The following is a 24,949-nucleotide window of genomic DNA, read 5'->3' on the forward strand; positions in this document are numbered from 1 at the left end:
GAGGAGGGAGCAGGGAGGGGGAGGACCCAGGAGCACGGGCGGGCTCCGCGCATGCGTGGGAGGAGACCTTGGCGTCCTCGGCGTCGCCAAGGCAACCCGCGCCAGCCATGGCCTCTGGGGCGGGCGGGAGCTGGGGTCGCTCCCCACCGCAGAGCGCAGTTCCGACGGTGAGGGCTGAGCCCGGGAGCAGATCCTGCCTTAACTTGGGGGACGGCAGAGTGGGTGGGGTCCTTGGAGGGGCTAGACCCTGGAGCGGGGGAGCGGGTGTGGGGAGGTGAGGAGAGACAACCCCAAACCGAGAGGAAGAGGCGTGGCAGGGAGCAGGGAGGCCGCGGGGCAGGGAGGGGAGAACCCGGCCCCTGCGGCGTTAGGGAGTCCACTGGCCAGGAGGGGTTGGGGCTCGCGACGTGTCCCCACCCATTCCCCCCACCCCACGTGACTGACTCCGCGCACACCCCCCAGCCCTGGGTCACTGTCCTGCAGCCCCTCTGGTGGGCCTTACCACCTGCGCCCCCGCAGCCAGGCCGCGTGAAGGAAGGTGAGACTCCCGGGTCCCCCCACCCCATTACCACCATCACCACCACTCACCCCCTTCTGCCTCACACATCCTCTGGGAGTCCCCGCAGCACAATCCGCCCACCCATTCTTCCCCCTCCCCTGAGCACAGGGGTGTCAGGGGGAGGGGGACCCGGAGTCCCGGCGTGGGCTTGCTGAACCCTGCTTCCTAGACCTGCTGGAACTAATGATGCTGCAGAACGCGCAGATGCACCAGCTGCTGCTAAGTCGCCTGGTGGCTGGAGCGCTGCAGCCCAAGCCGGCCTCGCTGTGCCCTCAGGTGCGTGTGGGTGGGGTCGCTCACCTGTGGGTCCAGGGATGTGGATCCACCTGGGGTTCCTGTTGGCGGGAGGGGGGGTGGTGCGGGAATAACTGGGAGACAGAGGAGCAGGAAGCCAGCCTGTCTCTCTGGCTGGGGCTATTTGGCATCTGTTATGTATCAGGTCCTGTTTCAGCCTCCATGAAAGGTGGGTGGTGGGGGGAAGAGATGCCCCCAAAGTCCAGACCACCCAGGTCTTGTTTTCAAGGATGTTTCCCTGCAGTGCCTTCCTCACTGGACTTCAGGCTCCAGGAAGGCAGGCACCCTGGTAACCCTGCCCCATGCATCATGAGCGTCTGGCCTGGTGCCTGACACTGTGTAGGGGCTCAGCTGATATTTGTTGAACAAGTGAATGAATAAATGAATGGTTAGGGATACAAGGCCAGGTTGGCTGTGATGGCACGTGGAGAGGTACAAAGCACAAGTGCACACAGGGTTGGGGGATGGGGACAGGCTCCTTGGAGGTGCAGGGGACCTTAGAACCAGCCCTTGAAAGCCAGGTAGGATTTTGACCCTTGGAGGAGGCAAAGGTTGTGTCCCTCATCCAGGCTGGCAGGGGCAGAGTCAGGAGACAGAATGGGGGAAACCGTGTGCGGCAGTGTGTGTGTGCAAATGTGTGTATGGGCGCATGTGTGTGCAAGTGGGTGTCTGTGTGCATGCATATGTGTGTGCGAGTATGTCCGTGTGTGTGCAATCGTGTGTGCATGTGCAAGTGGGTGTGTGTGCAAGCGTGTATGTGCATGCATGTGCGTATAGCTCTAAGGCTGAGCCTTAGCCAATAGTGGGCATCCTGAGGTCAGGAGAAGCAGGGACTGGGTGGAGAGAGAATGCTGGTCAACCTGGAGGAGTCAGAGAGGGGTTCAAGGAATCCAGATAGAGTGAGACCCTAAGGAGCTACTGCTACCCTTCACCCCTGGGTCCCCAGTGATGGCACATAGGTGGGTCCAGGGGCTGGGGGTGAGGCTGGGGACAGCTCAGTGGACTCTTGGACCCAGCTCTGGGTTCACACCTGGAATCAGCTGGGTGGCCAAGTTGCTCAACCTCCTTGAGTTACAGGAGTAAATGTTTCCACAATGCCTTGTCCGCATGTAGTAAATGCTCAATAAACACAAGCCATCCTTTTCTTTTTTTTTTTTATTTTTTTGAGATGGAGTCTCACTCTGTCACCTAGGCTGGAGTGCAGTGGCATGAACTTGGCTCACTGCAACTTCCACCTCCTGGGTTCAAGTGATTCTCCTTCTTCAGCCTCCCGAGTAGCTGGGACCACAGGCGCCCGCCACCACACCCGGCTACTTTTTCGTGTTTTTAGTAGAGACGGGGTTTCATCGTGTTAGCCAGTATGGTCTTAATCTCCTGACCTTGTTATCTGCCCACCTTGGCCTCCCAAAGTGCTGGGATTACAGGTGCAAGCCACCGCGCCTGGCCTACACAAGCCATTCTTACAAAGCCTATCTGGAGGAAATAACGTAGGGGAATGGAGGAGTAGGGATGGGGAGAGCCTGATCGTGGATTCTCATTTCCCCTCCCTGTTTTGCACAATCCCCAGGTCTCCCTGGAGGTTCCACAGGAAGAACCTGAGGAGGAAGAGGAGGAGATGGACGTGCAGGAGATAGGGCCTTTGGTGCTTCACCATCACTACTTGCCCTATTTGATGCCCTCCCCGGGTACCCTGCTGCCCTGGCCGGCCCCCTTCTTCCCCGCTCCCGCCTGTCAGCCCCACTTGCGGGATGTACCCAGGATTCAGCACTGTCCTCCTGCCTCTAGGGAAAGGGAGGCGTAAGTGAGGCTGGGTGCTGCCAGGGTTCTGCTCTGGGGCTGGGCTGGAAGAGCTGTGCAGGGATGGGTGGTTGGTGGAGATAACTTGTGGGTGAAACCCCAGAGGCCACCTCTGGGCCTCTGATAGGGGTCTTTTTCTCTCCCCCATCTCAGGAGAGCTGTGCCTCCACCCCCACCCCCCAGTGCCACAGGGACTGTGGGCGCCAATGTATCCCCGGCTTCAGGTAGGGCTGGAGTGGTGGGCAGTGGGGCCCAGGCCTGGGAGTGAATCAGGAGGCCAGGAGCGCCCTGTGCACTCTGGTGGAATTTGGGGTTTCCTACCATCACTGCTGCAGGCAACTGGCCTGTCCCCCTCCCTTTTCCTCTTTGGAGTCCACTGAGGCAGGAGGGAGTCAAGATGAGGTTCTTGCTTCCCCAGACTACTGTGATGCCGAGAGCCTCCTATGAGGACAGACGCTGGCCCTGGGACCTGCACCAGCTTTGTGCTCCGGATACAGCCCCGGAGCCCCCTCCCGCACCTCTCTTGTCGGCTCCTCTGTGCCCATGGCTGGTGGTCCTTCTCACTCCCTCAACCTCAGCCAGGCCCTCTTCTCCTGGGGAAATCAGTCCCTGCCCCACCCCAATGAGTCCCTGGACGGGTCGGATCTGTGCTGTGGTGTAAGTGCTCCTTAGAGCACCACCCAGGCCCTTGAAGCCACGTCAGCCCGCCTCTGCCCCACTGCTTCCTGCCTGGAGCAGGGGGAGGCCTGGGAACAGAGCCCCCACCCTCTCTCCCTCACCCCTCTCTCTGGGATGATGAGGTTTCCTTCCAGCCTAATAATGGAGCAAGAGGGGAGGGGGGGCTTCCTTCTGCTTTCCACAGCTTTGAAGGCCGCTTTGAGGTGGCTGCAGGGGCCCAGAGTGGTGGGGGAGAGGCCTTGCTGGGCAGCGCCCCCGAGCAGAGTCAGTTCCCTGGGACCCCCACTCGTCGTCCCAGGAAGCAGCTCTGTTGGCAGAAAGGAGAGGTCAGAACTTTGTCCTGCTGTGACCAGGAGTGGCCTGAGGTCTCCTGGGGCCAGGTGGGAACACTGTGTCCTCTGCCCCCTGGGCCAGGGTGTGTTCCCCCACCCTCCCTCAGTAGGAGTGAGCTACTCAGGCCAGATGGGGGCCTGGCGCCTGGGCTGGGAGGCCCCTGTGAAGGAGAGGGTGGGAAGGGAGGCATCTGGGGAGAGGGGTCCCCCATGGTGGCTCCCCTCCGTGGCCGTTCTTATCCCAGGAGGAGACACTGTGGGCACAGCGCTAAGTCCAGGTGTTTGTATTCGGGCTAGAAAAGGCAATGTCCCGAGTCCCTGCTGCCTGTCACAGTCCTTCGGCCAGCGCTGGACCTCAACCCTGAGGAGTCACACTGAGTTCCAGTGACCACCACGGCGGCAGCCATGCCACTTATGCGTGCTATGGCCGGAAGGCCTGGGGTAGCCTCCTCCAAGCCGCTCGCACCCCGTAGGTGCCCATCCGCCGCTGGCGCCAGTGCTGGCTGAAGATGAAGCAGAGCAGGACAGATGTCACGAACAGGAACAGCAACACTGACACCACTGTGACGATGATGACCATCTGGCTGTCCGGCACGGGCTCTGGGCAGGGAGGGGGCAAGGGTCTTAGACATCCTGTGATCCCAGTTACCAGGGACCAAAAGGAAGTGGAAGTCTACCCCCGACCCAGCCCCCCCAGCCCCCGCCGCCCACTCATCCATCCTGCAGTCACCCCAGGCTGTAGACGTGTGGTGAATGGTGTCTAAATTAAAATTATCTGGAAAAAAGGTGGCCCAGGCTCAGGCTACCAGCTGAATTTCTGTGAGGCTGTGAGGGCAGATGTCCCTTGTCAGCAGCCCTGGGACCAGTGTGTAGCTGCTGGACACCATGGCCTGGAGGGTGGCATGGTCCCAGCCAAACCCCTTCTTGGGCAGAGCTGAATGAACTTCATGCCAAGCTCCCTGAGGACAAGGAATGTGCCGGCCGTCCAGAGTCACTGAGCAGCAGAGCTCCGGGTACCTCAGGGGAGGCGATCAGGCCAAGCTTCTCATTGTGGAGGGGAGCCAAGGCCAGGGAGAGCAGTCAAGGTCATGGGACTTGATGGTGGCCGAGGAACTAGTTGACCTCTCCCAACCTCTGGACCAGTTGAGGTTCAAGCTGGGGACGCGGAAAGAACTTCAGGGAAGAGGGAGAGTAAGAGGGAAGCCTCAGCGTGAAGGGTGGGCTCCTGGGTGTTTGCTTCCCAAGTGGGGCTTGAGATTTTTCTTCCCCCAAGGGGCTGAAAGTGGCTTCTCACTCCCAACTCCATCCATGGAGCCCCCCTCACCATAGATCTCCAGCATCTTCGGGGCTGAGTGTGTGCAGAAGACTTCGCCACCGCGAGACATCAAGTCCAGCACAGCCAGGCAGGAGAAGTTGTGGTGGCCGTCCTCTCTGTGAGCCATGCTGCTGAATGTGGCTGTGGCCTCCTGCAGGGCAGGGGCTGCCTTCCCGAAGGTCTGACTGTGCAGAGTCTCACTGCCACGGAGCAGGCTGAGGGTGAGGCTGTCCAGGGGCTCCACGGCGGGCACCCTGCACTCGATGGTGAAGGACTTGCCCACGGCCACCCAAGTGGGCTGCAGTGTGAGGAAGACCTGCCTTGGAGGCTCTGCAGGGGACAAAGGAGGGAGATCTGGTCAGGATGGGGGTGCAGCCCCAGCAGCCTCCCCCTGGCCAGGGCCATCTCCTGTCACCATGGTGTTCCATGGTCGGGGAGGAGGTGGCCTGGCCAGCTCCAGTGCAGAGAGGAAGAGGGCGGCGGTTGAGGATGGAGGCTGGACTGCATGGTAGTTTTACAGACATGTTGATTTCCGGTGACCAGGCATCTACAAGGACAAGGTTCAGAAATTGTACGGCCAACTGGAAAGATATAAAAGTTTGGGTCTGTCTCCTCTCCTTCAGAAATGAAATACAAATTTCAAAAATTAAACAGTCGGGTGATCACATTGAGAGAGACTTAGGTGGGCGTGCTCACTGGAACTGGTCACTCGGGGAACTGAGCTGTGAAGTTCCTCACTTAGGAGGCGGGGGCCAGAGCCAGACCTGCCCAGGTTCTCCAGGGTCAGGGCCATGGCCAGCACGATTCCTCACGTGTGCAACCACCTGAGGGGGTGCCCTGGATTCTCTTTTGAACTAGAATACTTCACCTCCACTCACCCCACCTCCCACCCCGGGAAAATATGTTGGATTTAAGACTTTTTCTGTTCATTGATCCACTGAAGCTGGTGATGGAATGGACCCAGGTGATACCCTTAGCACCAAGATGTCCTATCCTGGCCCATCTGGAAGGTTTCCATGGCTCATGTGCAGGTGGATTGTGATGGCCACACATTTGCCATGGGCCCTGAGGGGAATATAAAAGCCCTGGGCAACACCTCAACCTTCTTGTCATGAGGTGGACGGGCCCAGCTCCCCGGGTGGTGACCCCACTACTTGGTATAGGACATGGGGTGCGCTGGTGACTCGGCTATGTTGGGAATGACTTCTGGACATGCCTAACCCTTGGTTAGATTGTCCTCCCCTAAGCAAGACTCAAAACGTGGGTTGTCTGTGTCTGAGATGCCAGCAGGCCTGGTCCTACCCCTTGTTACCCCAGGAGCTTAGGGAGGCAGGGCCCACGATGACAGTGTCCAGGAGCAGGCACAGAGGGGCTCTGTGTGCATTCAGTAGACACAGGCTCTGCCCCAGGGGAGAGCAGGGCCCCGCCGCACAGCCACTCACGGTACACGCTGACGTTGGAACTCATTGACTTCTGCTTCCCAGAGCAGGTGAAGTGGCACCAGAGGACCGTGTCATGGGAGATGTTTGAGATCGAGTAATGCTTCCACTGAGTCTGTTCGTGCAGCAGAATCTTATTTAGAGAAGTCTCCAGACCACCCACTTCAGGCTGGTTACAGGTGGTGCTGCAGTTGACCTCGAAGGACTCCTTGGGCTTTACTATCAGCTTCTCTAGCCTCATATGTACCTCGAATGCCTTCTCATCAGATCCTGCAAGACCAGAAACACTGGGCAGTGGTGTCACCCCCCGCCTCCCGCCCTCCAGTGGAGCTGTCCATTGAGGCAGTCTGGCTCCTGGGTCAGGGGCTGAAGAGGAAAGGTCACTGGGGGCCCTGCTGCTACTTTCCCCTTGTCAGGTGTCATGGTCCCGGCTAAACCAGCAGGCCACCCCCAGCTGACTCCCCGCCTCTGGCTGTCCTTCCTCCAGCCCCCCAGCTGACACCCTGCCTCTGGCTCTCCTTCCTCCAGCCCATCTGCCCATCAGCTCCAGAGGAGTCTTCCTCAGGCTGTGCTCCATCTCCATGCAGCGGGATCCCACTCACTCTTTAAGGTCAGCTCGAATGTCCCCTCCCCCACGAAGCCTTCCCACAAAGGGCCCTCTGTGGCCCTCCCTCCTTTCCTTTCTTCCACGAACACTTTTTGAACACCTGCTATGTCCAAAGCAGCAGGCTCTGGGGATACAGCAGTGATGAAAGTAGACCAAACACTGCCCTGGCAGAGCTCCACTAAACAGTGACAGGCAGAGCACCCAGCCGGTCACATGGCAGGAAAGCGCCGAGAAAGGAAAACGCGAGAAAGTGGGGGTGAGGCCATTTTAAGGGTGAGGCCACTTTATATATTGTGCTCCATGAAGGCCTCACCCAGACGGTGACTCCTGGGCAAAGGCATGCAGGGGCATGCCACGCCCTGCAGATACTCAGGGGCAGTGATCAAGGGGAAGGGGGCCAGCAGTACAAAGGCTAGGGCAGGAGGATTGTTGAGCCCAGGAGTTGGAGGCTGCAGTGAGCTATGATCACTCCCTGCACTCCAGCCTGGGCAACAGAGCAGGAACCTGTCTATAATAAAAATTAAAAAATTTAAAAAGTCTCAGCAGGCTGGGCATGGTGGCTCATGCCTGTAATCCCAGCACTTTGGGAGACCAAGGCGGGTGGATCACTTGAGTCCAGGAGTTCGAGACCAGCCCCCACCGTCTCTACAAAAAATACAAAAATTAGCTGGGCATGGTGGCTATCACCTGTGATCCCTGCTACTCAGGAGGCTGAGGTGGAAGGATCACATGAGCCCAGGGAGGTGCAGTGGGCCATGATCATGCCACTGTACTCCAGCCTGGGTGATAGAGTGAGACCCTGTCTTAAAACAAAACAAAAAAACTGAACAACCTTAGTAACTTTTGGGCCTTCTCTTCCACCTGAAGCCACAGGGAACGGGGCACCCCCACCCTCTCGGCTGGCATGTGCCAAATCAGGAACCCTAGAAACCCGGCTTACCTGAACAGCAGACCAGGGCAAAGAGGGCCACGGTCAGGGTCCCGAAACCAAAAGAGGACATCTCCGGCAGTGTCCACGGGCTTGCAGGGACCAGCGAAGGGCTGCCTGGAGGGAGACGGAGGGCGCAGGTCAGAGCGCAGGTCTGACCACGGCCCAGAATCCCCAGCCTCCTGCAAACTGATGACTGCATTTCCTCTCATTATCTGAGAGATCTTTGGGAAGCCACGTGCACCAGCTGGTTCTAGGACCCCAGGCCTCCAAGAATCCAGGCAGAGGAAGCTGGGAAGCCGCTGATAAGCAGGGCATAACCCAGTCCTCCCTGCTGGCTCCTTGTGCAAGGGGCAGGGCAGGCAATGGGTGCACGCATGTGTGTGTGTGTGAGATGTGTGCACAGGGGAGTCAGGCCTACAAGCCCCAGATCTGGGGAACCCCAAATCCCATGGGATGCATTGTTGGAGTCACGCCTGTGAGGCAACCATCCAAAGGCAGGACCTGTCCAGGAAATGCAGTCACCATAGCAAAAGGGGACAGTGACTTGGGCTTTTCTAAGGAAGCCTGGACGGGAATTTGAGCTTCTCCTGCTAAATGCCTGGCGCAAGTCTGCATAAACCTTAATATCCCACTCAGTTTTCTCTCTTCTTTTTTTTTCTTTCTTTTTTTTTTGAGATGGAGTCTCACTCTTGTCCCCCAGGCTGTAGTGCCGTGGCACGATTTTTGGTTTACTGCAAACTGCGCCTCCCAGATTCAAGCAATTCTCCTGCCTCAGCCTCTAGAGTAGCTGACATTACAGGAGCGCATCACCACGCCCAGCTAATTTTGTATTTTTAGTAGAGATCGGGTTTCACCATGTTGGCCAGGTTGGTCTTGAACTCCTGACCTCAGGTGATCCGCCTGCCTCGACCTCCCAAAGTGCTAGGATTCCAGGCATGAGCCACCACGCCTGGCCCCCACTCAGTTTTCAACCTAGACTTGATCTTGACTCTGGTGATTCAGGGCCAACCTGAGGCCCAGAGCCTCAGGAAATGCATCCCATAGTAGTCTGCAGCAACCCAGGCACAGACGGAGAATGAGGTCCAGTCTGGGGGCAGCCACACCCCCAAACCATGGCCTCCATTTCCTGGCCTACCTGATGTCCTCCCCTTTCCCTCTCTCCAGGAGGGAGCCTTGGGCTGGGAGGATTGGGGCCTGAGGTGTTTCAGTTTATTCCTAGGGAGGAATCCCCAGAAGCAGTGAGCAGGTATAAGGGAGGGATTCCAATGGAAGAGAGGACCTTCCTGGGGGATCGCCACACAGTCTCATCCCCCAGTTCTGCCTAAGATCTCTTTTGCAACCAGGCAGGGAAAGAACAAGTCTCCTTGCTTTCTCAGGGGAACCCCCGATGGGGCCTTTCCAAAGGGGTGCCCCAGAATCATCAGGGCTTCAGCCAAGCTCCATTCCGGGGTGGGAGGGCAGGGTGAAGTCCTGGCCTTCCCTCACCGCTGAGGTCAAAGGCGGTTACTACTGTGCACAACCATCAAGCACTGCCATTGTTAGCCTGGACCCAGGGACGTCCCTGGACGCAGACGTGGTCGCTGGACTTGGGAATGATGCAGGGAGGAAGGGGCGGGGCCTGGGGCCAGCAAAGAAAAGGAGAACAGGGTGGAGCTTCACCGCCAGCCTGGAGGAATCTGATTTCATGTGAGGCCAGCAAAGTCCTGAGAGCAGGAAACACTCCTGAAACCCAAGCCAAGGGCTGAGGAGGTGGTTCCAGGGACTGGGACAAAAGGGTGGGGATGGGGACATTGCTGTAGTGGAGACTCTGTGTCCTCCACTGAGTCAGAATAATAATAATAACAATAACAACAGCAATAATAATACTAGTAAACATTTACTTACTACTTACCAGCAATAATAATAATAATAGTAAACATTCAGTCGTGCACTGTCACAAGTATTCTATAAATATGAACCAATTAATCCCCTAACTCTGTGAGGCAGGTACTGTTACTGTCCCCATCTTACAGATGGGAAAACTGAGGCACGGCAAGGTTCAGTGACTTGTTCAAGGTCACATACCTAGAAAAAATGAAGTCACTATGAATGATAGCCTGCCATGGTGACTGTTGAAACCCGCCCTAGCAGGCGCAAGAAGAGGATTGTTAGGAGCCAGGTTCCCAGGAGACCCTCAAGAGGGAAAAGCAACACAGCAGAAGGCCAGAGGAAGGTTCTGGGGCCTTCCTCGCTGTGAGGGACTGCGGGAAGGTGGGGTGATCCACACCTGGAGTGCTCCAAACAGCTTCTGGAAGGGACAGTGCTTGGGAATCCCGCTGGCACACACAGCAGGGCAAGCCTGATTCCCTATTCAAGCAAGGCCTCTGCAGTCCAACATCCTCCCCGAAAGCACAGGTCCCAGTTTCCAGCCCCCATCTCCTCCTGTGATGTCTCCCATCCTTCCTGGGCAGGCCTTGCTTGGCTGGGACACACGGGGCATGTGACCATCTATTTGTTAGAAATATTTACTGCTTTCTAACCATTAACACATCAACCTCCCTGCCTCCTCACTGGCCCATCAGCCATGAGGGCAGAAGCTGAATCTCATGTACTGCTATATCCACCCAGTGTAGGACACTGCCTGGCACACAGTAGGTGCTTCATCACTGTTGAATTGGTAGATGGATGCTTGCATGCATGGATTAGTGAATGAATGAGAGAGTTTGTCCTAAACAAGCTTGGGCAAAGGCTGTTTCTATTTTTAGGTCCTAAGCATTTATTGTTTTTGTTTGCCCAGCTTCTTCCTCCTGCTACTGCTAAAGTCTCTGCTCCCCAAGGCCACAAGGCTGACCTTATAATGTAAATAAGGCCAATCATGGTACCTTACTCCTCAAGGATGGGCACTTTGAGTTAGGCCTGAGCAGAGGTTTTCTTTTTTTGAGACGGAGTCTCGCTCTGTCGCCCAGGCTGGAGTGCAGTGGCGTGATCTTGGCTCACTGCAAGCTCCGCCTCCTGAGTTCAAGGGATTCTCCTGCCTCAGCCTCCTGAATAACTGGTATTACAGGTGCCCACCACCACGCCCAGCTAATTTTTGTATTTTTAGTAGAGACAGGGTTTCACTGTGCTGGCCAGGCTGGTCTTGAACTCCTGACCTCGTGATCTGCCCGCCTCTGAGCAGAGATTTTCCTGGGACTTTCTGAACCAGAGCCGGTAGGAACACACCCTTCCCTTTCTAGTCCTAACACTAGACGCACATGAGCCAGCAACTGTGCGTGCTCATGCCCCACAACTGAAGAAGTTGAAAGGAAGGAAAGTCAACTCAGTGTAGGAGGTGCCCTTAACCCAAGATGGAAGGTGATCTAGAGTTGTTAACGGGGAAAGTGCTGGTTGTGGGGGTAAGGGGTGGACTCTGATGGGTGGTGGGCTGGGTTAGGTGCCAGGCGATGACTCTGTGTTCACTCAGGACTCGTGTTGCAGAAGTGAAAGAGCTTTCCAGGCTGAACACAGTGGAAAGTTCTGACCCTTCAAATCTGACCATGGGAGTCAGGACTGGACATGGGTCCTTGTGTACAGAGAGTTACTGTGAGGCTTGCCCTACAAAATGTCCGGGACAGAACAGGAAAAGAGCTTGCAGCGCACTCAACATTAATCATTAGGTCAGCATGCTCTCTGACCTGCTTCCTCATAGTTGCTCAGTGCCTATTGCCCCAGAATTATGCAGACTCTGTCACAGGATTAGAGTTCCCTTAACTGCTCTAAAGGTAACAGCTTGAACATTATAAAATGTTAACTTTTCTCTTTGAGATATTCTTTCAGTGCCTGCATACCAGTGAAAGCACTCATGCCAGCTGGTCCGAAGGACCCCACTGGTGCCAGCCAGTCTGAGGGACCCAATTGATGCCAGCTGGCCTGAAGGACCCCACGAGGAGCTGACTCACAAAAGAATGCAGTTTCCATATTCCGATGATTTTATCCCCTTACCTTGACCAGTCATTGACCCCAGTTTACCGGCCTCTTGCCCTCCACAATCTCCTCTAAAATCCCAGCCCAGAACTCTTTGGGGAGATGGATTTGATGGTCTTCCCAATCTCCTCACCTGGTACCCTGGGATCATTAACCTTTTTCTCTGCAGCAAATCCTGCTGTGTCAGTGTAATTGGCCTGTTGCTGCACAGCAGTGGCCATACACACCTGTTGGTCCTGTAACACAGGAATAAGAGGAAACTAACCATGATGTAGAAGAGAGAAGAAACTGGGGGTCCTTCCTGGAAAATTGTTTTCACCATGAAATGTCTCCTGTTTTGCTCTCTGGATCCCTAAGTTTCTCAAGGAAGGGGGCTATAAAACGGGAGGAGTTAAGATAGTTCTGGAAAACATGAGAGAATTTTTGAGGGGAGGGGAGATTACAGTCTCAGTTTAGAAAGTGCAGTGGCACGATCTTGGCTCACCACAACCTCCACCTCCCAGGTTCAAGCGATTCTCCTGACTCAGTCTCCTGAGTAGCTGGGACTACAGGTGCCCGCCATGATGCCCGGAGAGCCACAAAGCTCTCCCACAGAGCTTTGGAAGGATTAAACTGTGACTGGGTCCTAATCCAATGACTTGCCTCTCTTGTTTGGAAAAAAAAAAAACAACTATTAATGTAGAATCGTGTACCCAGCAAAACCATCTTTCAAGAACCAAAGTTAACAAAAACAGATAAACAAAAGGTTTATTTATCCCCCCAAATACCTAAATGAACATTTAAAAATGTGCTTCAACAAGAAGAAAAAATGATTACAGAACAGTTTGCTAGGCAAAGAAGGGCAAGAAAATAAAATGGCAAATGAGTACACAACTCCAAACAAATATTGTTTACAATAATGGTAATATTAATAATTATAATGTTTATTTTGAGAAGTTTTTAGAAGTTCAAAACTAAAATACTGGGTAAGAATATATAAGGAAGGATTGGAGTTAAAGCATTCTAAGATTCTAACTTGGAATGTTTAGGAGGAGGACACATTTTAAGTTATATAAGGAATGGGAGAAAATATATGCAAATCATACATGCAATAAGGGGCTAATATCCAAAATATATAAGAAACTCAACTCAATAGCAAGAAAAAAACCCCACAATTTTAAAATGGGCACAGACCAGCCCAATGTCTCTTGGACTTTATATAATGCCATATAATGTTGTCAGAATAAAGAGAAAAGTGAAAAAAATAAACAAAAATGGTCAAAGGACCTGAGTAGACATTTCTCAAAAGAAGACATACAAATGGGCCGGGCACAGTGGCTTGCACCCATAATCCCAGCACTTTGAGAGTCCAAGGCAGGCGGATCACGTTGAGAGTCCAAGGCAGGCGGATCACAAAGTCAGGAGATGGAGATCATCCTGGCTAACACGGTGAAACCTCGTCTCTACTAAAAATACAAAAAGTTAGCCGGGCGTAGTTTCGGGCACCTGTAGTCCCAGCTACTCGGGAGATGGAGGCAGGAGAATCGCTTGAACCTGGGAGGCGGAGGTTGCGGTGAACCGATCGCACCACTGCACTTCAGCCTGGGTGACAGAGCGAGACTCCGTCTCAAAAAAAGAAGACATACAAATGGCCAAGAGGTATATTAAGAAGTGCCCACCATCACTAATTATCAAGGAAATGCAAATTAAACCCACAATGAGATATCACTTCACACCTGTTAGAATGGCTATTTTCAAAAAGACAAGAGATAAGTGTTGATGACAGCTGGGCATGATGGCTCCTGTTTGTAATCCTAATACTTTGGGAGGCTGAGGCAGGAGAAGCCCTTGAACTCAGGAGTTTGAGACCAGCCTGGGCAACATAGGGAGACCCTGTCTTGAAAAAATATATACTTTTTAAAAAGAGAAACGTGTTCATGAGAATGTAGAGAAAAAGGAATGCTTACATGCAGTTAGGAAGAGTGTGAATTAGTGCAGCTATTATGGAAAATAGAATGGAGGCTCCTCAAAAAATTAAAAGTACAACTACAGAGGATCTAGCAATCCCGCTACTGGCCATATATCCAAATGAAATGAAACCAGCATGTCAAAGAGGTATCTGCACTCCCATGTTCACTGCAGCATTATTCACAATAGACAAGATACAGAATCAAACTAAGTGCCCAACAGTGGATGAAGGGATAAAGAAAATCTGATACATATACACAGTGGAATACTATTCAGCCTTAAAAAGAAGGAAATCCTGTCATTTTTGACAACATGAACAAACCTGGAGGACAGTATGGTAAGTGAAATAAGACAGGCATAGAAAGACAAATACTGGCCGGGTATAGTGGCTCACACTTGTAATCCCAGCACTTTGGGAGGTTGAGGCAGGAGGATTGATTGAGCCCAGGAGTTCAAAACCAGCCTGGGCAACATAGTGAGACCCTGTGTCTATTATTTTAAAAATTTTTGACTGGGCAAGGTGGCTCATGCCTGTAATCCTAGCACTTTGGGAGGCCAAGGTGGGTGGATCACTTGAGGTTAGGAGTTCGAAATCAGGCTGGACAACATGGTGAAACCCCATCTCTACTAAATATGTAAAAATTAGCAGGGCCTAGTGGTACATGTCTGTAATCCCAGCTGATCAGGAAGCAGAGGCAGGAGAATCGCTTGAACCCAAGAGGCGGAGGTTGCTGTGAGCTGAGATTGTGCCACTGCACTCCAGCTTGAGCGACAGAGCAAAATTCTGTCTCAAAAGAAAAAGAAGTATAAAAATTAAAAAAGAAAAAAAAGAAAGACAAATACTTTATGATCTTACTTACAGGTTGAATTAAAAAATCAAACTCATAGAATCAGAAAGTAGAATGACAGCTACTAGGGAGTGAGAGAAGGGGAGGAATTGTGAGAGATATTGGTCAAATAGTTAAAAATTTCAGTTAGACTGGAGGAAAAAGTTTAAGAGATCCATTATACAACATGGTGACTATAATAACATTGTATTGTGAAGTTGAAAATTGTTTCCTTTCCTTTTCTTTTTTTCTTTTACTCTTTGTTTATTTATTTTTTTTGAGACGGACTCTTGCTCTATTGCCCAGGCTGGAGTGCAATGGCACAATCTCGGCTCACTGCAACCTCTGCCTCCCAGGTTCAAGCGATTCTCCAGCCTCTGCCTCCCAAGTAGCTGGGATTACAGGCGTGCACCACCGCATACGGCTAATTTTTTTTTTTTTTTTTTTGTATTTTTAGTAGAGATGGGGCTTCACCATTTTGGCCAGGCTGGTCTCGAACTCCTGACCTCAGGTGATCCACCCACCTCGGCCTCCCAAAGTGCTGGGATTACGGGCGTGAGCCACCGCGCCTGGCCAAAAATTGTTAAGAGAGTAGATTTTTAAGTGTTCTCACCACACAGTGGTAACTATGTGAAAGAATTCATATGTTAATTAGCTCGACTTAGCCATTTCACAATGTATGCATATGTCACAACACCGTGTATATATAGATATATACCATCACCCTCCATATCCATGGGTTTCACATCTATGAATTTAACCAGCCCAGAATAAAAAATATTGGCCGGGCGCAGTGGCTCACGGCTGTAATTCCAGCACTTTGGGAGGCTGAGGCGGGCAGATCACCTGAGGTCAGGAGTTCAAGACCAGCCTGGCCAGCATGGTGAAACCCCATCTCTACTAAAAATATAAAAATTAGCCAGGTGTGGTGGCACATGCCTGTAGTTCCAGCTACTTGAGGCAGGTGAATCACTTGAACCAGGGAGGCAGAGGTTGCGGTGAGCCGAGATCACACCATTGCACTCCAGCCCGGGTGACAGAGCAAGGCTCTGCCAAAAAAAAAAGTATTAAAAAGTTTACACAACATTTTACAAAAAGCAAAACTTGGGTTTGCTGCACACCAAGTACTGTTGAATCCACGTGAATGAAGTGATGTGTAACACTGTCTTAGGTGTTCTAAATAATCTAGAGATAGTTTAAAGTATACAGGAGGATGTGTGTAGGTTATATGCAAACTCTATGCAGTTTTATATTAGGGACTTGAGCATCCTCAAATTTTGGCATCTGTTGGGAGGGTTCTGAAATCGATCCCCTCATGTATACTGAATAGTGACTCTATAATTTTTGTCAAATATTAAAAGAGCATGTAAAATTTCAAGGAAAACCAGTACAGATAAAGTATATAAATTCTAAACCACTGGAGAGGCTTAAAAATGTATAAAAACAATACAAACAACCCTTAAAAAAAATTAAGAAGAAAGCTGAGTGTGGCGGCTTGTGCTGATAATCCCAGTACTTTGGGAGGCTGGGGCGAGTGGATTACCTGAGGTCAAGTGTTCGAGGCCAGTGTGGCCAACATGGTGAAACCACTCTCTACTAAAAATACAAAAATTAGTTGGACATGGTGGTATGTGCCTGTGGTCTCAGCTACTCAGGAGGCTGAGGCATAAGAATTGCCTGAACATGGGAGGCGGAGATTGCAGTGAGTTGAGATCGCACCACTGCACTCCAGCCTGGGCAACAGAGTCTCACTCTGTCTCAAGAAATAAAAAAATACAAATACAAATACAAAAATTAGCCAGGTGTGGTGATGTGTGTCTGTAGTCTCTGCTACTTGGGAGGCTGAGGTGGGAGGATTGCTTGAACCCAGGAGGTGGAGGTTGCAGTGAGCCAAGATCGTGCCACTGCACTCCAGCCTGGGTGATAAGGTGAGTTCCTATCTCAAAAAAGAAAAAAATAACGCTAAAACACAAAGCTCAGCTCTATGTTGTTTGTTGTTTACAAGAGACATACCTCATGCATAAGGATATGGAATTGGTTGAAAGTCAAAGGATGAAAAGGATATACTAGGCAAACATCAAAAGGAAGCTTGGGAAGCTATGTTTATATCAGACAAAGATGAATTTAAAGACAAAAACATATATTAGGGATAGAGTGAGTACCTAGAATAAAGGGTCAATTCACCAGGAAGCTACAATAGTTCTAAATTTCTAAGCACCTAGCTTGAAAGAACTATAAAGAGGTAAAACCACAATCACAACAGGAAATTTTAACATATGTCTCTTAATTACAAGATGCAGACAGAAAAAAAAAAATCAGTGTTGTAAATGCTTGAACTGCATCTATAAAGTAGAGAATACAAATTCTTCAAGAAGATGAGTTTTAAAACCCTCATATATTTGACAGTTTAAAAACATACTCTAAATAATGCATTAGTCAAAGAAGAAATCATAATGACACATTTATAAATTCCTAAAATTGAATGATAATGAAAATACCATGTTAAAATTTCTGCGAGGCTGCAAAAGTTGTGCTTGGAGGGAAATCTATAGCCTTGAATGCTTGTATTACAAAATAACTCTGGGCCAGATGCAGTGACTCATGCCTGTAATCCCAGCACTTTGGGAGGCCAAGGCAGGAGGATTGCCCCCGCCCAGGAATTTGAGACAGGCCTGGGCAACATGGTAAGATCACATCAAGAAAGAAAGAAAGAGAGCAAGAGAGAAAGCGAGAGAGAGAGAGAGAGAGAGAGAGAGAGGAAGAAAGGAAGGAAAGAAAGAAAAGTCTGATGGCCAGGCGTGGTGACTCATGCCTATAATCCCAGCACTCTGGGAGGCCAAGGCGGGTGGATCACCTGAGCTCAGGGGCTTGAGACCAGCCTGGGCAACATAGTGAGATATTATCTCTCTATTAAAATAAAAAATGTTTTTTTAAAAAACCTTTCCCTACAAAACTCAATAGGATAGGCAAGTCTCCAGTGAAATCGATATATAAAGAAAAAGAAGGCACATGTAAACATAATTAGGAATGTAAATGGAAACACAAACATGAGAAGAAAAAAAACTATACAGATTTATGGAAACAGAAAGTGAAACAGTAGTCGCCAGGGGCTGTGAAAGAGAGGAAATGAGAATCCTTTAAATGGGTTTAGTTTTGGTTTTGCCAGATGGAAAAAGTTCTGAAGATGGACTGCAAAACAATGAGAACATACTTAACATTAATTGCTGATGTGTACACTTAAAAATGGTTATTTGGTACATTTTATGTTATGTGTATTTTACCACAATGAAAAATAAAGAAGACTATAAAGACGTTAGGCTACAACATAGGAATCAAAGTAGATCAAGTCTCAGAAAAATATAACTTACCAAACTTATTTAAGAAGAAATAAAAAGCCTAAATGCTTCTAACAACTATTAAAGAAATTGAATCAGGGCAGGGTGTGGTGGCTCACGGGTAATCCCAGCATTTTGGAAGGCTGAGGTGGGAAGATGCCTTGAGCCCAAGAGTTTGAGACCATCCTGGGCAACATGACAAAACCCATCCCTACAAAAAATACAAAAATTAGCCTGGCGTGGTGGCACACATCTGTAGTCACAACTACTTGGGAGGTGGAGTTAGGACGATAGCTTGAGCCTGGGAGGTTGAGGCTGCAGTAAACTGAGATTATGCCACTGTATTCTAGCCTAGGTAACAAAGTGAGATCGTGTCTCCAAGAAAAAAATAAAATAAAACAAAAAAACTTGAATCAGCAATTTAAAGATCTTCCCATGAAGAAAATACCAGGTCTAGATGGTTTTTGCAGAAGTTCAAGTAAGGGTAACTCTTTTAAAAAAATTATTATTATTTATTTAGTTTTTTAGAAATGGAGTTTTGCTATATTGCCCAGGCTAGTCTCAAACTCTTGGGCTCAAGAGATCTTCCTGCCTTAGTCTCTCCAGTAACTGTGACTATAGGCACACAGCACTGTGCCTGATTAGTAATTCTAATTTTATAAAAACTCTTTCTGAGAATGGAAAAAATGAAAACATTAACCCTTTCCATGAGGCCAGTGTAACCTTAATATCTAAACAAGACAAGTGCAAGAAGAGAAAGCAACATTAGAGGCCCGTTTCACTCATGACTATAAATGCAACAGTTACAAGAAAAATACTGGTAAATCAAATCTGGCAGTGTAAAAAAAAAAAAAAAGACACCATGTTCTAGTTGGGTTTGTCTCAGGTATGCAAGGATGGTTTAACAACAGACGAAATGTCTATAAACATTATTTATTATGTTGGTAATAGTAGACTTTGGTGCTCTGTGTCATACCACTTCTGCCCTCTGCTGATTTCAGCTGTCCCTACAGTGGATAATTTTGTGCAAGCCTAGATTCCCTTTAAGCTGCCAGTGCCCCTCCACCTACTCCCAAACTTATACCAAGCTTCTTTTTGCCTCAGGGTCTTCTTCGATGCTTTAGGAACAATTTACTTGCCAGCTAGTGATTCCCAGGAGTGTGGGAGAGTTAAGGTCCCTAGAATGTGATCCTCACCCCATGGGGGAACAGGAGCCAGTGGATATACTTTCCAGCCTCCTTCTTGCCAGTGGGCAACTCTTGGAGACATCCTGTAGTTTTATCAGAGGTCTCAGCAGAACAAGCTTCCGTCGCCTACAGCTGCAACATCAGTCACCCTCCTTTAAATGGGCTTTTCCTTCCTTCCTATCTGTTTTCCCTGCTCCTTCACTTCCTGCTTCCTGGAATCACCTCTCAAATAACCTATCTGAATCTAAGTCCTTGCTCCAGTCTGTGCTTTGGAACAAAAGGATTTTGCTTTAGAGCACAAGGAGCCCAAACTAAAACTTACATTAACAGATTTAAAAAGAAAAAATATGATAATATCAACAGATTTAAAAAATTGACAACATTCAACACCCTTTTATGATACAAGCTCTTAGCAAATTAGAAGGAAATGTTCTTAACCTGATAAAGAAAACTTACACAAACTTACATATTGTTTTTAATGAGTAAATCTTAGGAGAATTTCCTTTAAAATCAGGAAGAGACAAAGATGCCTATGATTTCTGCCTCTATTTAATATTGTACCAAAGGTCTTATACATTGCAGTAAAAGGAAAGGAAGGAGAAAAGGAAGAAAGGAAGGAAGGAAAGGCAACCAAAACCATCAATATTTGTATACGGTATGACTACCTAGGTAGAAAATCCAAAAGAATCATCAGGCAAATGATTCAAAGTAATTAGAGATTTTAGCAAGGCAACTAGCTAAAAGATCAATATTCAAAAATTGGTTGTTCTTGTGTATATCAGTAACATACAAAAACATAATTTAAAAAATACATCATTTACAACAGTCAAAAAAGTAGAGCAACAAAACTAACAAAACCTAGAACTACAAGACCTATAGTAAGAAAATTACAATACTTTATTGGAAAATATGAAAGACAATCTAAATAGACAGAGATATAACACATGTTCATGGATAGGAATTCAATATTATAAAGATGTGAATTATTCTGTAACTGATCTACAGGGTCAGTGCAATTCCAATTAACCCCAACAAGGTTGCTCATGGAAACCGAATGCTGATTTTAAGGTTTATATGGAAGAACAAAAGAACCAAGACGCTCCTAAAGGAAATGAATAAGGAGAGGGATTTGCTCTGCTAGATATTAGGACTTTCTGTAAAATATTGTGTTAGTGTAGGTATAGGCAAATTAACTGATGAAACAGAATAAAGAGCCCAGAAATACACCTATGCTTGTTTGAAACTTTGATGCAAAGATAACATAGAATATCACTGGGTAAAAGAAGGGTCTATTAAATGATGCTGGATCAATTGATTAACCATATGGAGAAAAAAGGGGCGAAATGTAACCCTATCTCACACCAAATATAGAAATCAATTCCATTTAGATTAAGGATTTATATGTGAAAGAAAATCTTCATAAGAAAATTAGGAGAGTATATCCATATCCTTGGGGCAAGACCTCAAAATTGTCAATAATAAAATCAACAATTGGTAACTTTGACTAGGACACAAATAAATAGGCCGGGCATGGTAGCTCACACCTGTGACCCCAGCACTTTGGGAGGCCGAGGTGGGTGAAGCATGAGGTCAGGAGATTGAGACTATCCTGGCTAACACTGTGAAACCCCGTCACTACTAAAAATACAAAAAAATTAGCCTGGCGTGGTGACGGGCGCCTGTAGTCCCTGCTACTCGGGAGTCTGAGGCAGGAGAATGGTGTGAACCCAGGAGATGGAGCTTGCAGTGAGCCGAGATGGCGCCACTGGACTCCAGCCTGGGTGACAGAGCAAGACTCTGTCTCAAAAAAAAAAAAAAAAAAAGACATAAAGAAACATTTCAAAGAAAAGGAGGCATGTCTAAAGAAGTGAAAAGATTCTTCAGCTCAAGAGTAGCCAGGGAAATTAAAATTAAAATTACAATGGGACAGATATTATTTTATATGCATTAGATTGGCAAAAGTTAAAAAATCTGACAAGACCAATTGTTGGAGAGGCCACAGGTTAATAGGCACCCTTCTAATTGCTGACGAGAGCATATACTGGTGCTCTCGGAGATAATTAGGCATTATCTTATAAACTCAACATTCTTTATACCCTGTAACTCACAATTCCATTCTTAGATGTATGCCCTAGAAACACTGTCACACTAAGAACCAGACATGTCCTTGTGTTTACTTCTTTATTTTTATTTTTATTTTTATTTTTTTGAGACGGGGTTTCATCCTATCGCCCAGGCTAAAGTGCAGTGGCGTGATCTTGGCTTACTGCAACTTCCACCTCCTGGATTCAAGTTATTCTCCTGCCTCAGCCTCCCGAATGGCTGAAACTAGAGGCGCATGCCACCACATCCAGCTAATTTTTGTATTTTTAGTAGAGATGGGGTTTCACCGTGTTGGCTAGGATGGTCTCTATCTCTATCTCTTGACTTCGTGATCCTCCCGCCTTGGCCTCCCAAAGTGCTGGGATTACAGGCATGAGCCACATGTGCCTGGCCTTACTTCTTACTATCTGTGTGACCTTGAGCAGATCACTTAATCTTTCTGTGCCTCAATTTCCTCATCTGCAAAATGGAATCAATAATAGTACCTTCCTCATAGGGTTTTTGTGCAGATTAAACAAATAAAATAAGTAAATATTTTAAAGCATTTAGAACAGTGCCTAGCACACAGTAATGCTATATAACTATTTCATCAAATTAAAATAAATAGGGTAGCCGGGCACAGCAGTTCAAGACTATAGTCCCAATTAATCAGGAGGCCGAGGTGGGAAGATCACTGGATCCCAGGAGTTCGATGCGGTAGTGTGCTATGATCATGCCTGTGAATAGCCACTGCACTCCAGCCTGGACAATATAGTGTGACCCCATCTCAGTAAATAAATACATAGATATGCATATGTAATAAAGCACCTAAAAATAACCAAGAGAACAATAAACACAAAATTCCAGAGGGTGGATAGCTGTGGGTGGGAGGCAAGTAGCATAAAAGTGGACAAGTGGTGGCCTGGCGCAGTGTCCGACACCTGTAATCCCAGCATTTTGGGAGGCCGAGGCGGGTGGATCACAAGGTCAAGAGATCGAGACTATCCTGGCCAACATGGTGATACCTTGTCGATACTAAAAATACAAAAATTAGCTGGGCATGGTGGCATGCGCCCCTGTAGTCCCAGCTACTTGGGAGGCCGAGACAGGAGAATCGCTTGAACCCAGCAGGTGAAGGTTGCGGTGAGCTAAGATTGCGCCATTGCACTGAAGCCTGGGCAACAAGAATGAAAACTCTGTCTCAAAAAATAAAATATTAAAAAAAAAAAAAAGGCAGATAAGTGGTGTTTGCAGTCTGGTGATATTCTATCCTTGTGCTGAGTGAGTGGCAGCTTCGGGGGTGTTTGGTATATTACTGAGCAGTATGATGATATGTATGTTACATAAGCTTTTTATGTGTTACCTAGTAAATTTTACAAAAAATAATAAAAGGGAAAAAGGACCTTTCTACATGCCTAGAAAGAAGAGGCTTCATGGGAATGTGAGCCATGGGTTAGGAAAGACCCCCTCAAACCGAGGCAGGTAGGATGTGAGCGACTGAGATTCATTATGAACCCACTGCGCCTGCCGTGGAGAACAGGGACTGTCCCTTCCCCTCTGCTTCAGCTCAGATGGTTCAGATCATAGCCCACGAGGGCCCCTAAATAAGGAGGCAGCCCCACATTTCTACATCGGCCAACAATATGGCAGAGCACAGGAAGGAGAGAGCGGAGACAAATCAGGAAAGGAGCGCCAGGGCAAGTGCGTGAGCTCGGAGACCCGGAAGGGCAGGAGCTTCACGGAGGACGGCATGTCGAGCCACAGGAGCGCTGGGGATTCTCCAGCCCCTGTACTTACCAGGGAGAAACTGATGCCCAGAGAGGGGAACGCACTAAAACTCAGACCTCGACACTGCCAAAATTCTTCCCATGCCGCCAAGCTTCACTGGAGGGAAAGTGAGAAGCTCGACCTTACCCCTGTGGGCTCCAACAAGGGTGGCTCTGGGATCCCGGGCAGGAAATTGGTGACAAGGTGACAAGATGTACGTGTCACAGCTGCCCAGTTCACAACTTGTTATTCAGTTTTCTCCCTCCCCCCGACCAGAAGTGACGTGCTTCCTGTGCCCAGGTTCCCACCCTAAACTAGCCTCATTTAGCTCCACTTCCACACTGCCTTTTTGTTTTTAATTGTGGTAAAACGTACACAACAGAATTTACCGTTTTAATTTTTTTTTTTTTTGACTGAGTCTCAGTCACCCAGGCTGGAGTACAGTGGTGTGATCTCGACTCACTGCAACCTCCGCCTCCTGAGTTCACGTGGTTCTTGTGCCTCAGCCCGCGGAGTAGCTGGGACCACAGGCACCCGCCACCACGACCGGCTAATTTTTGTATTTTTAGTAGAGACGGGGTTTCACCATGTTGGCCAGGCTGGTGTTGAACTCCTGACCTCAAGTGATCTGCCTGCCTCGGCCTCCCAAAGTTCTGGGATTACAGGCAAGAGCCACCACGCCCAGCCAATATTTTGTTGTTGTTGTTTTTAAGACAGTGTCTTGCTTTTGTTCCCCAGGCTGGAGTGCAGTGGCACAATCACAGTTCATGGCAGCCTCCGACCCCTGAGCTCAAGTGACCCTCCCTCCTCAACCTCCCAAGTGACTGGGACTACAAGTGTGCAGCCACCAGGCTTGGCTAATTTCTGTAGTTTTTGTAGAGACAGAGTCTTTCTTATGTTGCCCAGCCTGGTCTCAAACTCTTGAGCTCAAGTGATCCTCCCACCTCAGCCTCCCAAATGATGGGAATGAGCCAGCGTGCTAGGCCCATTTTAATTATTTTTAAGTGTACAGTTAGGGGTGCTAAGTACATTCACATTGTTCTGCAACCATCACCACCATCCATCTCTGGAGCGCTCTCTTTTTCTTTTCTTTCTTTTGTTTTCGAGATAAGAGTTTCGCTCTGTTGCCCAGGCTGGAGTGCAGTGGTGTGATCTTGGCTCACTGTAACCTCTGCCTCCCAGGTTCAAGCTATTCTCCTGCCTGAGCATTTTTTGTTTGTTTGTTTGTTTCTGTAGAGACGGAGCCTCGCTCTGTCACCCAGGCTGGAGTGTTGGAGTGCTGGAGTGCAGTGTTATGATCTCGGCTCACTGCAACCTCTGCCTCCTGAGTTCAAGCAATTCTCCTGCCTCAGCCTCCCGAGTAGCTGGGACTACAGGTGCACACCACCACGCCCAGCTAATTTCTTTTGTATTTTAGCAGGGACGGGGTTTCACCATGTTGCCTAGGCTGGTCTCAAACTCTTGAGCTCAGGCAATTCGCCCACCTCGGCCTCCCAGAGTGCTGGAATTACAGTCATGAGTCACTGTGCCTGGCCTTGCCTCAGCCTCTTGAGTAGCTGGGATTACAGGCACACGCTGCCTGGCTACTTTTTGTATTTTTAGTGGAGACGAGGTTTTATCATATTTTATTATGTTGGCCAGGCTGGTCTCGAACTCCTGACCTCAAAGGATCCACCCGCCTAGGCCTCCCAAAGTGCTAGGATTACAGGCATGAACCACCATGCTTGGCCAGAACTGCCTTCCTTTTGAAGGCTGAGTAATATCCTATTGGGCATGTGTGCTGCATTCTGTTCATCCAATTCGTATACTGATGGACACCTGTGTTGCTTCCACCTTTGGCTATTGTGAATAGTGCTGCTATCAACAGGGTTGTACAAATACCTGCTCAACACTCTGCTTTCAATTCTCTA

At 49.1% G+C, this 24,949-nt stretch overlaps 2 protein-coding genes across 17 annotated transcripts; one reads left to right on the forward strand and one right to left on the reverse strand.

Annotated features, from left to right (window-relative positions):
• Positions 1 to 51: 51 nt before the first annotated feature.
• Positions 52 to 5,626, forward strand: LOC105468991 (proline rich 29). 11 transcript variants are annotated; one of them, XR_011615939.1, is made up of 8 exons: positions 56 to 167; positions 463 to 538; positions 729 to 835; positions 2,421 to 2,538; positions 2,804 to 2,874; positions 3,069 to 3,307; positions 3,906 to 4,673; positions 4,934 to 5,626. XR_011615939.1 is itself a non-coding variant. In XM_071083442.1 (7 exons), the coding sequence occupies exons 1-7, from the start codon at positions 108 to 110 to the stop codon at positions 3,955 to 3,957; spliced, it is 723 nt and encodes a 240-aa protein (XP_070939543.1). In that variant the 5' UTR covers positions 56 to 107; the 3' UTR covers positions 3,958 to 5,626. The 11 variants fall into 11 exon arrangements, 6 of the variants coding, with proteins under 6 accessions (XP_070939545.1, XP_011717796.2, XP_070939543.1 ...); XM_071083442.1 differs by having other exon boundaries at positions 3,906 to 5,626; XR_011615940.1 differs by having other exon boundaries at positions 57 to 167; positions 3,069 to 3,708; positions 3,958 to 5,626.
• LOC105468990 (intercellular adhesion molecule 2) lies at positions 3,930 to 23,300 on the reverse strand. Of its 6 annotated transcripts, none has more exons than XM_011719487.3 (6): positions 23,070 to 23,292; positions 12,028 to 12,130; positions 7,962 to 8,066; positions 6,418 to 6,684; positions 4,985 to 5,305; positions 3,930 to 4,260 (listed from the first exon to the last, which is right to left on the reverse strand). In XM_011719487.3, the coding sequence occupies exons 2-6, from the start codon at positions 12,113 to 12,115 to the stop codon at positions 4,082 to 4,084; spliced, it is 960 nt and encodes a 319-aa protein (XP_011717789.2). In that variant the 5' UTR covers positions 12,116 to 12,130; positions 23,070 to 23,292; the 3' UTR covers positions 3,930 to 4,081. The 6 variants fall into 6 exon arrangements, with proteins under 6 accessions (XP_011717789.2, XP_011717792.2, XP_011717791.2 ...); XM_024788878.2 differs by lacking the exon at positions 3,930 to 4,260 and adding an exon at positions 4,639 to 4,815 and having other exon boundaries at positions 23,070 to 23,293; XM_011719491.3 differs by lacking the exon at positions 3,930 to 4,260 and adding an exon at positions 4,639 to 4,833 and having other exon boundaries at positions 23,070 to 23,293.
• Between the last annotated feature and the right edge of the window lie 1,649 nt (positions 23,301 to 24,949).

Source organism: Macaca nemestrina, chromosome 17 (assembly GCF_043159975.1).
Source record: "Macaca nemestrina isolate mMacNem1 chromosome 17, mMacNem.hap1, whole genome shotgun sequence".
Classification (NCBI taxonomy): domain Eukaryota; kingdom Metazoa; phylum Chordata; class Mammalia; order Primates; family Cercopithecidae; genus Macaca; species Macaca nemestrina.

Coding starts and splice junctions, on each gene's coding strand:
- LOC105468991 (XM_071083442.1), top strand. CDS start 108: ATGGCCTCTGGGGCGGGCGGGAGCTGGGGTCGCTCCCCACCGCAGAGC. Junction 539..728: donor GCCAGGCCGCGTGAAGGAAG/GTGAGACTCCCG, acceptor CCTGCTTCCTAG/ACCTGCTGGAACTAATGATG. Junction 3,308..3,905: donor GGTCGGATCTGTGCTGTGGT/GTAAGTGCTCCT, acceptor TTCTTATCCCAG/GAGGAGACACTGTGGGCACA.
- LOC105468990 (XM_011719487.3), bottom strand. CDS start 12,115: ATGGCCACTGCTGTGCAGCAACAGGCCAATTACACTGACACAGCAGGA. Junction 5,306..6,417: donor TTCCAACGTCAGCGTGTACC/GTGAGTGGCTGT, acceptor TGTCCCCTGCAG/AGCCTCCAAGGCAGGTCTTC. Junction 4,261..4,984: donor GAAGATGCTGGAGATCTATG/GTGAGGGGGGCT, acceptor CTCCCTGCCCAG/AGCCCGTGCCGGACAGCCAG.